This window comes from Telmatherina bonti (assembly GCF_933228915.1).
Source record: "Telmatherina bonti genome assembly, chromosome: 19".
Taxonomy (NCBI): Eukaryota; Metazoa; Chordata; class Actinopteri; order Atheriniformes; family Telmatherinidae; genus Telmatherina; species Telmatherina bonti.
The window spans coordinates 33247331-33264205 of record NC_136617.1 but is presented as its reverse complement, the minus strand read 5'-3'; the positions used below and the strand labels follow the sequence as shown (position 1 = coordinate 33264205).

Below are 16875 nucleotides of genomic sequence, written 5' to 3'. Positions count from 1 at the left end.
CAGAAAGACCTCTTCAGATGGCCCACACCCCTGTGACCTCCAACACGAGGATCTGGATTGAATGCTGAAGATCATTAATAAAAGCTGTGTTTTAATGACGATCTGCTTCTGATGAGAAATACAGCCCGGCCTCCGTCTGATTAGTACGAGATGAACGCTCAGAGGACATCCAGGAAGGAGCAACATCTCCAGGTACAACACATGCATCAATCAGGACAAAAGACATGGCAGTTCTGCTGTGTATGGATGGAAGATGAAACTGAAGACATCAAAAACTAAGTTTTGACTTTTGTGAAGTACACAGAACAACTTGAACCAACCAGAAAGACTAAAGAAGATGCAGAGGAGCACTGAGGTTCAGATTCTCTCTGGTGTCACCAGAGACGTTTCCATCACTACGTTTTACCTACTTTATGTCATCAAAGTCTAGTTTCAGACTTAATGTAAAACTACAGGACTTTGGCAGGTTGTCTGAGTGATGACTACATAACGTCCCTCTTCATCCTGTCTCGTCTCCAGGACAACGTCTCCAGGACAACGTCTCCAGGAGAACGTCTACAAGAGAACGTCTCCAGGAGAACGTCTCCAGGAGAACGTCTCCAGGAGAACATCTCCAGGACAACGTCTCCAGGAGAACGTCTCCAGGAGAACGTCTCCAGGAGAACATCTCCAGGACAACGTCTCCAGGACAACGTCTACAAGAGAACGTCTCCAGGAGAACGTCTCTAGGACAACGTCTCCAGGACAACGTCTACAAGAGAACGTCTCCAGGAGAACGTCTCCAAGACAACGTCTCCAGGACAACGTTTACAAGAGAACGTCTCCAGGAGAACATCTCCAGGACAACGTCTCCAGGAGAACGTCTCTAGGACAACGTCTCTAGGACAACGTCTCCAGGACAACGTCTCCAGGAGAACGTCTCTAGGACAATGTCTCCAGGACAACGTCTCTAGGACAACGTCTCTAGGACAACGTCTCCAGGACAACGTCTACAAGAGAACGTCTCCAGGACAACGTCTCTAGGACAATGTCTCCAGGACAACGTCTACAAGAGAACGTCTCCAGGAGAACGTCTCTAGGACAACGTCTCCAGGACAACGTCTACAAGAGAACGTCTCCAGGAGAACGTCTCCAAGACAACGTCTCCAGGACAACGTTTACAAGAGAACGTCTCCAGGAGAACATCTCCAGGACAACGTCTCCAGGAAAACGTCTCTAGGACAACGTCTCCAGGACAACGTCTCTAGGACAACGTCTCCAGGACAACGTCTACAAGAGAACGTCTCCAGGACAACGTCTCTAGGACAACGTCTCCAGGACAATGTCTACAAGAGAACGTCTCCAGGAGAACGTCTCTAGGACAACGTCTCCAGGACAACGTCTACAAGAGAACGTCTCCAGGAGAACGTCTCCAGGACAACGTCTCCAGGACAACGTGTACAAGAGAACGTCTCCAGGACAATGTCTACAGGAGAACGTCTCCAGGAGAACGTCTCCAGGACAACGTCTACAGGAGAACGTCTCCAGGAGAACGTCTCCAGGACAACGTCTCCAGGACAACGTGTACAAGAGAACGTCTCCAGGACAATGTCTACAGGAGAACGTCTCCAGCAGAACGTCTCCAAGACAACGTCTCCAGGACAACGTCTACTAGAGAACGTCTCCAGGAGAACGTCTCCAGGACAACGTCTCCAGGACAACGTGTACAAGAGAACGTCTCCAGGACAATGTCTACAGGAGAACGTCTCCAGGAGAACGTCTCCAGGACAACGTCTCCAGGACAACGTCTACAAGAGAACGTCTCCAGGAGAACGTCTCCAGGACAACGTCTCCAGGACAACGTCTACAAGAGAACATCTCCAGGACAACGTCTCCAGGAGAACGTCTCTAGGACAACGTCTCTAGGACAACGTCTCCAGGACAACGTCTCCAGGAGAACGTCTCTAGGACAATGTCTCCAGGACAACGTCTCTAGGACAACGTCTCCAGGACAACGTCTACAAGAGAACGTCTCCAGAAGAACGTCTCTAGGACAACGTCTCCAGGACAACGTCTACAAGAGAACGTCTCCAGGAGAACGTCTCCAAGACAACGTCTCCAGGACAACGTTTACAAGAGAACGTCTCCAGGAGAACATCTCCAGGACAACGTCTCCAGGAGAACGTCTCTAGGACAACGTCTCCAGGACAACGTCTCTAGGACAACGTCTCCAGGACAACGTCTACAAGAGAACGTCTCCAGGACAACGTCTCTAGGACAACGTCTCCAGGACAACGTCTACAAGAGAACGTCTCCAGGAGAACGTCTCTAGGACAACGTCTCCAGGACAACGTCTACAAGAGAACGTCTCCAGGAGAACGTCTCCAGGACAACGTCTCCAGGACAACGTGTACAAGAGAACGTCTCCAGGACAATGTCTACAGGAGAACGTCTCCAGGACAACGTCTACAGGAGAACGTCTCCAGGAGAACGTCTCCAGGACAACGTCTCCAGGACAACGTGTACAAGAGAACGTCTCCAGGACAATGTCTACAGGAGAACGTCTCCAGGAGAACGTCTCTAGGACAACGTCTCCAGGACAATGTCTACAAGAGAACGTCTCCAGGAGAACGTCTCCAGGACAACGTCTCCAGGACAACGTCTACAAGAGAACGTCTCCAGGAGAACGTCTCCAGGACAACGTCTCCAGGACAACGTCTACAAGAGAACGTCTCCAGGAGAACGTCTCCAGGACAACGTCTCATGTTGACTCTTGTCTTATTGCTTGTTCTGTCCTTCTCTCTTCTCCCCGCCTCTCCTGGTAACGTTTTCTTGTGTTTCTTAGTAGAATCGATAGAAATGGTGTGTGTGTGTGTGTGTGTGTGTGTGTGTGTGTTTATGTCTGCTTGCTGACGTGATGCACGGTGGACATCTGTCACACAGCATCCTGCCTGACAAACGTCACGGCGCCGTCGGAACAAAAGTCACACGGAGCTCCTTTAACATCTGGAAACGGCTGAATTTGCCACCTTTCAGGGGAAGATCGTGTTTATTAATCAGTGTTGATGCTGTGGAGCTGCTGGGCGGCCACACTGGTTGCAGTGGTTTGAAATCCATCCCATTACATCATTAACCATAAAACATACAGTTAACCCTTTATGGGCCAGGTGATTATTTTTTATCACTTCGTTTTCTTTCATATTCAGCATGAAACTATTTAGTCTTTAATGTAACGACACAATGGAGGTCTTGGTTCATACCAGAGGACAATTTCAGGTTAAAATGTCTCATTTCGCCCTGCGACGGACTGGCGAGCTGTCCAGGGTGTTCCCTGCCTTTCGCCCAAACCCTGCTGGGATAGGCTCCAGCTTCCCACTACCCTTCATCGGACTAAACGGTTAGGATTATGAATGAATGAATGAATTTCTCATTGCAAGGTGTTTAACTGAGTTCCCTATAAAGGGTTAAACAGGTTTAAAACAACAGCTGCAGGCTGGTCAGATGATCTCAGAATGCTAAACCTGAATGAAAGCAAATCAGAAAGAGTCCTGCAGAGTTTGGACGTGTTCCTCTCAGCTGTGTGGACGTAGAGCCTGACCTCCCCTTTGTTGCAGCTTTTCATCGCCACTCAGGCCACGTTCAGGTCCTTAAAGCTCACTTCACATGTTGTCTGGAGATCATATTTCCCCCCTGGTTGTTCAGAGTATGATATAAATTAGGCCCCCATCAGACTCCGGCGTGAGCGGTCTGGCCTGAAGCGACGTCACATGCAGTGTGCTTGTATACACGCCTCCTCCTCCAACGCAGAAACGTGACACCCGTCTCTCTTCAGTTACGTAAAAGCTGAATATCTGCAGGTGGATTATTTACTGTCTAAAAAACGTCCGACATGCTTCTGGTTTAGGATCACATATGGAAGTGTGTGTTTGTGACCCTCGCATTGGTCAGCTGTGTAATTTACCTCGTGTTCTTTCTCTGCTGTGATTGGCTGGAAAGGCTCCCGCAGCAGATTAAAGCCAAACATCAGATAAGAGTGGACAGGAGTCAGTACAGTGAAGTGTGTGGAGCCCCCTGAGCCGTGAAGCTCCATCAGACTGGTTGTGTTGTGTCGCTGCTACTTTCACGTTGGCTCTGCTGTGGGAATAACAACCGCTTTGTGTTGGAGGCTGGAGTACAGGATGAAAACTGTCCAGTGTAACCAGTCTAGGCTGGGTTTTTTTTTTCTGTTTGGTATGAAATTAGTTACTATCAGCGTTCAGCTAACATGTAGCATCAGTTAAAACCACTGAAGGATTGTTTGTGACGGAGCATCTGACCAGTTCCTCCAGTTCAATTCAATGCATCACTTCAGCTTAGTCCAGTTCAGTTCAATGCACCTTTATTTACACAGCTACAGCTGAACAACTTCAGTCCAGTCCAGTCCATTCCAGTCCAGTCCAGTCCAGTCCAGTCCAGTCCAGTCCAGGCCAGGCCAGTCCAGTCCAGTCCAGTCCAGTCCAGGCCAGGCCAGGCCAGTCCAGTCCAGTCCAGGCCAGGCCAGGCCAGGCCAGTCCAGTCCAGTCCAGGACAGTCCAGTCCAGTCCAGTCCAGTCCAGTTCACTTCACTTCAGTCCAGTTCAGTTCAATGCACCTTTATTTACACAGCTACAGCTGAACAACGTCAGTCCAGTCCAGTCCAGTCCAGGCCAGGCCAGTCCAGTCCAGTCCAGGCCAGGCCAGGCCAGGCCAGTCCAGTCCAGGCCAGGCCAGGCCAGTCCAGTCCAGTCCAGTCCAGTCCAGTCCAGTCCAGTCCAGTCCAGTCCAGTTCACTTCACTTCAGTCCAGTTCAGTTCAATGCACCTTTATTTACACAGCTACAGCTGAACAACGTCAGTCCAGTCCAGTCCAGTCCAGTCCAGTCCAGTCCAGGCCAGGCCAGTCCAGGCCAGTCCAGTCCAGTCCAGTCCAGGCCAGGCCAGTTCAGTCCAGTCCAGGCCAGGCCAGGCCAGGCCAGTCCAGTCCAGTCCAGTCCAGTCCAGTTCAGTCCACTTCACTTCACTTCACTTCAGTCCAGTCCAGTCCAGGCCAGGCCAGGCCAGGCCAGTTCAGTCCAGTCAAGTCCAGTTCACTTCAGCTTAGTCCAGTTCAGTTCAATGCACCTTTATTTACACAGCTACAGCTGAACAACGTCAGTCCAGTCCAGTCCAGTCCAGGCCAGGCCAGTCCAGTCCAGGCCAGGCCAGTCCAGTCCAATCCAGGCCAGGCCAGGCCAGTCCAGTCCAGTTCAGTCCAGGCCAGGCCAGTTCAGTCCAGTCCAGTTCAGTTCAGTTCAGTTCAGTTCAGTTCAGTCCAGTCCAGTCCAGTCCAGTTCACTTCAGTCCAGTCCAGTCCAGTCCAGTTCAGTTCAGTTCAGTTCAGTTCAGTCCAGTCCAGTCCAGTCCAGTCCAGTCCAGGCCAGGCCAGGCCAGTCCAGTCCAGTCCAGTCCAGTCCAGGCCAGTCCAGTCCAGTCCAGTCCAGTCCAGTCCAGTCCAGTCCAGTTCAGTCCAGTCCAGTCCAGGCCAGTCCAGTCCAGTCCAGTCCAGTCCAGTCCAGTCTAGTCCAGTCCAGTCCAGTCCAGTCCAGTCCAGTTCAGTCCAGTCCAGTTCAGTCCAGTCAGCTGTAGTCCATTTGTAACCCAATAAAATTATTTTTTGGAGAAATTGTATTTTTGGCATTTTATCATTTTAAAACTATTTAAAAAAACTTCCTCATTTTGAGGAATAAAATATGCGCACCTCCTCGGGGTGAAATCATGAAGTAGTGAAATAATGTAAGTCGTATTAGGAACTCCTGGAACTCCTGTGTGAAAGGATGCACAGCCTGGAATACTTTGCTTGAGCCATTCCAGACGCCCCCCCCACTAGATTTGCTTCAAGTGACACCTTTAGACATGGCTGAATGGCTGCAGGTGTGAATAAAGTATGAAAAATCAGGAATTAAGGGGTTAATAAAACTATAAGCTTTTAAAATGGGCTGTTGACTTTTTACTAATAGTTCTACCTTGTAAGCACTTTAAGGCATGTTTAACCTCCCCTCTTTGTTTCAGGAAAAAAAACAACTTTATTTGAATTATTTCTGCAGACTTTCAGCGATTTTAACCCCTTGTAGTTTGTATTTCTGCGTCTCCTTTGTTATATCATGGAGAGCAACCTTTTAGCAGATCCATCATATTATGACTGTATATCATAGTTCATTAATAAGTACTGTCCCAGTCAAATACATGACTGACAAAGATAAATAATCATTCTATAGGCCGTTTTTATGCTCAGCTGTAATAACTGTGTTCATGTAAATCAGTTCATCAAAATCATTACCTGGCGAAGGAAAAGGTATACTACAGCTCTTAGGAAAATTAACGGTGACATGCGTCCATATGCTGTGTTATCTGTCAGTGTTTGCAACATTTATGTCTTTATTTCTTTTTACTCAGGATAAAAGCATATTTCAGCTCAGGCTGTTCCACTTTGTCACTTGGCCTCTTCATACGGAAAGTCTGGAAGGAACTCTGATACTCCATCATCCGATACGATACACAGCAGCTGTGTGATTATATTAATATCTCTGTGATACACTTCTTTCTTTTTGTTCTTACTGCAGGTTCTTTGCCTGTTTTCATGTAGAAAAGGGAGCATATTTCTTCATCTGACATAGACTCTGTACAAAAGAGAAGTTTGGAAGATTTCCTTTACTCATCCAAGAGAAAGTTGACACTGAATCCCTTTTGAGCCGAAACCGGCAGTCGTTCTAATTGCCAAGAGGAAGCGATTGATGCACAGCAGCTGCAACAAGCGACCGAAGCTCTACTCAGCCGTTTGTCTCTGTCAGCTGCCCCTCAGCCCACCCATCCTCCACATCGGTTTTAAAAGCACCGCCACCCTCAGCCGTTGCTGCAGATCAGCGAGCCTTTTGTCTCCATGACAAAAGGCATGATGTGAAGTGTGCCCCCAGCCCTTCTGGTCAAGTCCAGTTCAACTGCTATTCCTCTCTCTGGATGGGAAGTGACACTTCAGCTGGCAGCTGGTTGGGCAGCAGCCACTGAAAACCTGCTGCCATCACGTCACGGTTGTGCCTGAGGGCCTGTAGCAGCATCTGCCCTCACAATTGGCGATGGAGCTGAGCCAACACAACATATTCATTCCACCGGACGCCAGCGTCACTCAGCTGGGCAATCATCCTCTTCATCATCCTCTTCCTCAGTCTTGTCTTTATCTCTTGCTTCTTTGCGGTCCAATAATAAGCTATTAGGAAGATGCCACCCTGTAATTTCTTCCCCCAGCTCGGAATGAGCACCAAAACGTTGGTTTGGAAAATTAGCAACTTGACCTCCTGATTATACTCTATCACTGAGAAACGCTTTGGCTCTGAAAGCAGGAAAGGAAGCAGGTGTTTGACTGAGAGGCAAAGAATCTTCTCTTCTTTTCTCCATTAATTGGTCTGGCAGGCCCAGGTTCTGGTATTAGACCCTGGCTCAGTTATTAGATCCCCAGTTCTGCTATCAGGCCCTAGTTCTGGTATCAGGCCCAGGTTCTGGTATTAGACCCTGGCTCAGTTATTAGATCCCCAGTTCTGCTATCAGGCCCTAGTTCTGGTATCAGGCCCAGGTTCTGGTATTAGACCCTGGCTCTGTTGTTAGATCCCCAGTTCTGGTATCAGGCCCTGGTTCTAGCATCAGGCCATATTTCCTGTATCAGGGCCTAGTTCCTGTGTCAGGCTCTGGGTATGGTTTTAGGCTCTAGTTCTGGTATCAGGCCCAGGTTCTGGTATTAGACCCTGGCTCTGTTGTTAGATCCCCAGTTCTGGTATCAGGCCCTGGTTCTAGCATCAGGCCATATTTCCTGTATCAGGGCCTAGTTCCTGTGTCAGGCTCTGGGTATGGTTTTAGGCTCTAGTTCTGGTATCAGGCCCAGGTTCTGGTATTAGACCCTGGCTCAGTTATTAGATCCCCAGTTCTGGTATCAGGCCCTGGTTCTAGCATCAGGACGTAGTTCCTGTGTCAGGCTCTGGGTATGGTTTTAGGCTCTAGTTCTGGTATCAGTGTCTGGCTCCAGTATCAGACCCTTGTTCTGACACCATTCCCCAGTTCTGTTATAAGGCCCTTTTTCTTGTATCAGTCCCTGGCCTAGTATCAGACCATGACTCTGGTACTGGACCCTTATTCTGATATCAAACCCTGGTTATGATAGGAGACGCTGGCTTCAATATCAGAACCTGGCTCTGGTATTGGACTCTTGTTCTGGTGTCAGATCCTGCTTATGACAGGAGACCCTGGCTTTGGTATCAGAACCTGGCTCCTGTATCAGACCCTTAATCTGGTATCAGACCCTGGTAGAGGAACCAGAAACTGAAAGTGACTTAAATGTTCAGATATAAATGGCAGAACTGAAGTTTACCAGCTTTATGTGTCCCGTTCAGGCTGCAGCAGCTCTGTTTTTCTGACTTCTCGTGTTTCAACACTGGTTTTGAAGCTGAGCTACTGAATGATTTCTCTTCGTGTTTCTGACACTATAACATCCGTTAGCAGAAGCTTCGGCGCCAACAGTTTTTTATTTATTTATTTGTCCCATAACAACTACAGCAGCTGATCGAGCCCCTCTAAACCCAATCCATGCCCAGAATAACAACATTAACCTGAAAACTTTGAAAAGGGAAAGCAGCAGAGAAAGTTTCAAGCATGACTTCCTGGATTAGGACGACTGGTACATGGTAGCAGACGCTAACATTTAGGCTTTCTTCTACATGATAGACAGACACATTGGAAGTCGTAACTTGAACATGCAGATGTGCTTTTTAATCCACGACATCCATTCTGAAGAAGATCTTAAGTCTACGGTGTTTGTGGGTCTGGGCCCACTGGGACCTGTTGCCCCTGGCTGTGGGGGGCTCTGGCTGGGGCCTCCCTCTGTCATCACCTGGGGTATGCTGGGCTGACTTCAGGGTGGGGTGGCTGGGGACTGGACATGAGGGTGGTTGGTAACTGCCCAGATTTCAGGGTCCTCGTTTGTTGTTCAGCAGATGGTCTAGAATCCTATGCAGTGTGTCTCTGTCTCCTCGTTGTTTTCCGTCTCTTAACCTTTTTCATTCTGTTCTCTTTCCATCTTTTTTTCTATCCCGTCCCATCAGGTCCAGCATGTAAATTCCATAAACAAAAATTTTTGGAAAATAAACAAACAAATAAAAGGTCTATGGTGAAAAGGTCAACTTGACTGGGACTCACAGATCAGTTTGAAGCTCAGCAGGATTTGAGGCTCTTGTAACATTCTGAGTACCTTTCAGCTTCATGTGTACATGTTGATTTTAAAGAGCTGCTGGAAAGCTGGGTCCTCTGGATGTTTATGGAATTTTCCCAGTTATTGTGGAGGACAGTATCTGAACCGTGTGCAGAAGGTTTCAGCTCCTTGCTGATGTTGCACGTTCAGTTGTTCACGTACTGCAAAAATTCCTCACAGCTACTGTATTTTTCACACCCTAAAGTGCAACGGATTAAAAAGCGCAACATCAATGATCTTTTGTGAGTCTATTCTGATACATAAAGCACATTATACCATGGTAAGTAAGAACTGCCAACAGGCGTGCATTGTTTTCGTAAATACGCACTCGTAGCGTTAAACCACTGTAAGATCACGCTGTTACAGGCGTCACCATAGCAACGCATCAATCAACTGGTTCAGATCAGTTGGCTTTTAACAGGTGAATGAGAGAAACTCGCTGTAGCCTGACAAAGGTTGTTAAACATAAAAAGTGCAGGCCAACATGAAATGGTTCCCATACTTTAGTATATTTATTAAGTTTTGTAAAAGAGAAATAAAAATTTGTTGTAAAACATTTACTGTGTGGGACCATGGTATAAGTGGAGTTAACAATCCGGATCCGTGCATTAAATGGTTATAATGTATGACGCAGAGTCTAGAACACCACAAAGTGCAGCGGAGCAAGTTTGTCCACCAAACCAGCAGATTTCCAATTAAATTCGGTGGGTAGACATAAAAACTTACTTCCCACCCTGGCAGGTGATCCATACGTGATACATCTTTGAAGGGAAGGAGACAAGCCGACTTCTGTGGGGGGGGGAAATAAATCTTCTGCAAACAAGGGGCGGGGCCTTATCTTGATAGACACACCATTTGGCCAATCACAGACTTGGATCATACCATTAGGCATGAAAAGGGAAAGAAATGTGGTCATATGCTCTGAAGACAGTGTGATGGTACAGACCAGGGTATTTGACCAGCGTTTAATTGGAATATAGTTCCCTGAAGAGATAGTCATGAAAATGTGTGTCATCAGTGTAATTATGGTAACATATTTAGTTGTCTGATATAAATTAGTTTTCCAGAACTGTGTGAAACAAACCCCCAACATGACTCCAAAGTCTAGATCTGCTCAGAATTTGGTTAAACATTTATATTCCTCATTTCAAGTCTTTTTCATCGTGGATATTCATGTTTTTCCTCTTCCGTCACACTATGATGAATATATCGGGGGTCATACTCTGGCAGAAGGACACTATTTCATGCAGAGGTGGTGGAGAATGACCTGCCATCTGAGCCACACCTGTCCTTCGTACATTTCTGGCAGGTTGGCCGTATATCATAGGACAAATCAGACATGAATCATAGACTGTCACATCCACATGACCAGGGGCCAGTTAGAATAACAGTTTACATGTATGTTTAGCATGTTGGGAAGAGAATGGAGATACAGGTTCTTCAGGTGACACTTCTGTCCACCAGCAAACACACACACACACAACAATCTGTTAATTAAACTTTGGTAAAAGAAATAAAAAGTTAAATATTTGATAACTGAGTAGAGAAGTGGGTTAATCCTGCATGATGGACCCTTTTACTTCACTGGTGAGGATTTTAAATTTCTGTAAATGCAAAAAGAAGCTGGAAGGCTGGAAGGATTTGTCGCCTCCTGCTCACCGTACCGGGCTTGTGAAGGCTGTCTTAGCCATTTAGCCCTGCTGGCTGAGTCATGGTGGTATTACCACACCACTGCAAAAAAAACAAAAAAAAAACCACACACACACACACACACACACACACACACACACACACACACACACACACACACACACACACACACACACACACACACTGAAATGCTACTCATCAACAAAAAGCAGCACAAAAACCAAGAAAAAGAACATCGTCTGCTCACAGGCCAAAAGTGAATTACAGAAAGTTACAGTGAGGTCAGAATCATTCTAACATGATCTGAATCATCCATCCATCCATTTGTCCATCCATCCAACCATCCATCCATCCATGCATCCATTCATCCATCCATTCATCCATCCATCCAACCATCCACCCATCCATTCATCCATCCATCCATGCATCCATCCATCCATCCATTCATCCATCCATCCAACCATCCACCCATCCATTCATCCATCCACCCATCCATCCATCCATCCATCCATTCATCCATCCATCCATCCACCCATCCATCCATTCATCCATCCATCCATCCATCCATCCATCCATCCATCCATCCACCCATCCATCCATGCATCCATCCATTCATCCATCCATCAATCCATCTATCCAACATACATACATTGTTAATGTGGTCTTCACATCACAAACCAACCAAAACTCAAGACCACATCTGATCCCAGTTAACCTTAATGAAAATAATGGAAATGTTGCTGGTAAAACCTGAATCTGTCATTGTCTGTGGATTAATTATCTCACCTGCTTATAGATAGATAGATAGATAGATAGATAGATAGATAGATAGATAGATAGATAGATAGATAGATAGATAGATAGATAGATAGATAGACAGATAGATAGATAGACAGATAGATAGATAGATAGATAGATAGATAGATAGATAGATAGATAGATAGATAGATAGACAGATAGACATTTCAAACATTTATTAAGCAAACAAAATAACACATGATCGACAAACATAAATAATAAAGAAACAAATACAACAAACTTAAAATGAAACCTAAATATTCAATTTATCCAAGCACCTATCCATTATAAATCAATATTTCATTATTTAGCTTCTTATCAACAGAACAACAAGAATACTATTATTACTACCACTACTTCTACTAATGATATTTATTAATAATATTAGTAATATTCATGATTGTTATTATTATTATTATTATTATTATTATTATTATTATTATTGATGTTGTTATAAATACCAAACACATAAAATACACACAAAACTAACAAACCAACCATAAAAATCCTCTTTATTTCGCTCCCTTTTTTTTCATTTAACTGGTTCATACTGGGACATTTCCAGAGCGTCGCCTCCAAACTCTTCCACAGTTTTACTCACAAACTGGCATAAAAAGTTTATTCTAGTCGTGCTTATCGGAAGTGTTCTGAAATCAAATGTTCCCCTTACGTTCAGCCTCCTTCCCTTCCAGGGAACAACTGGAGATGTTTACTGGCAGAAGATTGTTGTTGTTTTGTTTTTTTTGCTCTAAATATGTTGTTTGCTGTCTGAAATTCCACTCTGAGTTTTAGGAGTCTGGACGGTAAGAATAATTATCATTACTGCCCATAGACTGATGCCTTTTACCTTGTTTTACTAAATGAGTGGTGGATGCTTTGTACTTATGCTGTTGTTATTCCAGGCTTCTGCCCAGTGAAGGAGACGTGGAGGAGTTAAGAACCAGTTGTCCTTTGTTCTGTTTGTTGTGTTGGGTCAGTGTTCAGTCTGAGCCTTTAGTTGTCCGTTTGTCCGTCAGGCTCTCAGCCTGCAGTTGTGTCTTCTATTTCATTAAACATCTCAGTTCATCCGTGTGTTTGGGAGTCCTGCATGCGGGCCCTACTTTGCCTCCCGCTGCCATATTCTGTGACAACAACAAAGGAAATGATCATCAAGCAGCATGAAACTATCTAAAAGACATTATTCAGATGTAAGGAATGCATGAAGGGACATTAAACCTGGAGCGTTTTATGATCCTTATCACTTTTATAAGACAAAACAAATGAAAAGGAGTCAAATGAATGATGAAGATACGTTTTTACTTTTCTTCATTTTCACGTCGAACCCACGTCTCAGGAAGGTGTCCATGATGTCTGATCGCCATGGAGACGACTGCCTGATTTCAGCTTGTAGAGACGAGACGTTTTACTTTCAGTATAAAATAAAAAAAAAAAACCAAAAAACATGTTTATTCATAAAACAGAGAAAATAACTCACAGCAACACACTGATGACTAACTCTGCTGAAGTGCAAAGAACAAAAATACCAACTTTAAGTATCTTTAATACAAATACTACAAATACTACTAACTGTACTAACAATAAACGTCTGCTGTATTTTCTGTAGCTGTCATTATTCATGCTGGCAGCTCAGTCACTTATCAGAATATCTGTTGTCTCTGATGTCACACTGATGTCTGCAGGTTATGGAAGGCCGGTTGTGCCAAAAATGTGCATCAAAACGTCTTCAAAATGCGCATACCGATCACGTCGAGAACACCTTAACACATTCTGAAAGGCGTTCTCGACGCGTTCTCAGTGCCTTCAGAACATCTTAACATCCATTGGTTGAGGACTATGGGTTAAGCCATTTCATTAAAGATTGTGGGGGCTGCCGGCTGCCTCACCCTCAGTTGTTGGTCGTCACCAGTGGGTTTAATTAGTAAGCTATTAGAATATTTATGATGGTTAATGTGGTTGCATTTCATCCATAGTTTTTATAATTAAATGGAAATTCAAATAACAACAGATGAATGTTATTTGAATGATTAATTATTGTTTATTTGAATGGCATTTAATTGTAAAAACTACAGATGAAATGAAAACCACTCAATAATAATAACTATTATAATAGCCGACTAATAAAAGCGAGACAACCATAATTGTTTTTCATTTGTTCTTATTTGAAATTCTATTTAATTATAAAAACTATGGATGAAATGCAACCACATTAAGAATCGGTACGCGCATTTTGAAGACGTTTTGACGCACGTTTTTGGCGCAACCGACCTTCCGTAGCAGGTGAACACACCTGAGTGTCGCGTGAAGGAGGAAAAACTGCAGGCCTGTGTCCGTCAGGTGCAGGAGCCTCTTCAGGGGTTCTGGAGACATGAGAGATGCCCTGAGCTCTGATTGGTCACATGCCGACTGGGAATCATCGAGCTTCGCGTGCGTCTCTGAGACCTCTGTGACGCGGCCTCCGCGGTGCGTTTGCGGACCTCTGCGGGATCATTCGCGCCTAAAACAAGACCTGCGTGAAGGCTTGAGGTGTTTGGACTCCAGAATCCTCCAGTTTTCCCATAAAGAAAACTTCTGTCTCCAGAACTGGTTCCATTCTGGAGTTTTTGGGTCAGAACCCTGGTTTCAGTCCGCACCAGTCCTCCACACAGCGGGGTTATTTGTCTTCTGATAAATTCATTTATCAGCCCCGTGTGTGTGTGTGTGTGTGTGTGTGTACTTCAGTGACCTCGCTGGTTTGTGATGATCAGCAGGACTTTTGAGCTGTTTCTCTCAGATTTTTGGTGTTTCTGGTTTTTCTGGAACTTTCTGACAAAAGAAAAACAGAAGAAAAGAAAAAAAATGATCAGAATTCTTACAAAAGAAGAGTCAGAGATGAAGAACTTGCTTCTTCTTCCTCTCTGGAGTATTTCTGCTTTTCTCCCCCTTATCTCGTCCCTCCCCCACGGAGAGAGAGAGAGAGAGAGTGTCACGCGCAGGTCCAGCGCGCGTTATAAAGCTCTGCCATTCCTTTTTTTTTTTTTTTTTTTTTTTTTTTTTTTTTTTTTTTTTTTTTTTTTTTTTTTTTTTTTTTTTTTTTTTTTTTTTTTTTTTTTTGTCTTGTCCAGCATTTAAGCAAGCAGACTGATGTTCTGGATGCTGTGTTCTGCTGAGCAAATTTATTTTGCCAAGGGGAACTTTTGTAGATGTAATGATCCCCTTGTATTTCTTGATTCTTATTTTATTTTTCAATTTGTTTTGGATAATAGCTTGTATTACAGAGTTTATGCTACTGGACCCGACCGGAAAGGACAGGAAAGGGGCAGAAAGAGAACAGAAAAAAAAACAAAAAAACAAAAAACAAAAGAAAGAGATCAATGCATACATGTATATGCACATACATACCCACCTACATATATGTGTATATACACTCGCACATACATTATATATATACATATATACATACATACATACATATACACATACATACACACATATACACATACATACACATGCATACACACACATGTACACATACATGCATACATAAAGATAGATATACATACATACATATACACATACATACACACACATATATATATATATATATATACATATATACACATATACATACTCACATACATACACATACATATACACATACACATACACACACATACACATACACTCACACATATGCATACATATATACATATCCATACACATACATACATACACATACACATACACATAAGTACACACACATACCCACCCACACACATAAATATATACACCCACACAAGCCAACTCTAGATTCGTGGAGAACAAAACCGTTGACAATCATGAAGACCAGAAACTAGCAAGTTAAGTCAAAAAGACAGAAAGAGAGGTACCTGCTGTTAGTGAATAAACTTGCTGGATGACTCAGTGACTGTGACACATGCAGAACATTCATGCAGAACATTCAGAGTGGAACGTGTTTAGAGAAGAGTGATCATGCCAATGTGACCCCGCCCGCCTACAGCTAGAGGAAGGCCAGGAGAACCCAGAGACCCGGGTAACCGACAGTCACCCCCAGGTACAGATCCCAACCCCCCCACTCCAGAGCCAGCCATGCATCTGCCCAGGAGGTGGCGAAGGAGGTGCCCAACCAGAGTCCCCCGCAGTCAGGGGGAACAGGCCCCAGCAGGCCCAGGCCGGCAAGGGCCGATCCCGCCGGGCACCGGCCACCTAGGGCAGACAGAGCGCAGGCCCCAGGGCCCCAAGAGCCCGTGAGCAGCCCCCCGCCCCCGCAGGCAGAGGGCACAGCCCACACCGACGGAGGACCAGGATCCCCAGACCGCCACCCAGCGGCAGCCAGGTCGCACCCCAGCGCACCAGCTGCGCCCCCGGGTACAGGACACCACCCCCCAACCACCAAACCACACACACATATACATGCATACCCCGCCCCCCCCCCCCAACACGCACTCCCCTCACACATATACATGCATACCCCCCCCCCCCCCCAAACACGCACTCCCCTCTCAACCCCCATCCACACAACCCTCTGCAATCCATGCACATCATCCATAACATATACAACCCCACCCCACCTCTACTCACTCACCCATACCAAGTCACACGAACCCCAATCGCCCCCGCCCCCACACACGCTCACCCCCCCCCCCACACACACACGCTCACACCCCGCCACCCCATCCCTCTACTTCTACCCAACCACACATGCCCCACCAAACACCCCTCCACCACCCATAGCCCCCCTCCAAACTTCACCCTCACTCACACATCCCATTCCGCATATACACCCCCCCCTACACACACACACACACACACACACATACCCTCACTCCTCCAACACAGGCACACCCCAATACAACCCACGCGCCAACATACCCCTCCACACACACATCTACTCATCCTCACACATCCCTATCCCCTACCCACCTATATCCCTAACCCTAATCCCCCCCCCAGCCATCCCACCATCCATCTGTAACCCCATACACCCACTCCCACACATCCTCACCTCACCCCTCCATCATGTCCCATGTGAGATACCTCAGAGGGGGCAGAGGACAGGATGGCCCCGATCAGGGCCCCCATAATTACCGCCCACCACTCCCAGCGTCCCCCCCACCACCCCACAGATGCAGCCGACCCAGCACCCCCCCAGGGCCGGCGACAACC

The 16875-nt window shown here is 45.8% G+C and overlaps 1 protein-coding gene across 1 annotated transcript in view; it reads left to right on the top strand.

The window, feature by feature from the left end:
• Nucleotides 1-1461: 1461 nt before the first annotated feature.
• Nucleotides 1462-16875, top strand: part of nxph1 (neurexophilin 1) — a gene marked incomplete at both ends in the record, with an annotated part of 40244 nt that continues 24830 nt past the window's right edge. The window contains one exon of the mRNA XM_079258788.1: nt 1462-1883. Coding sequence (XP_079114914.1) covers nt 1462-1883 — 422 coding nt within the window. The remainder of the gene's footprint in view (nt 1884-16875) is intronic.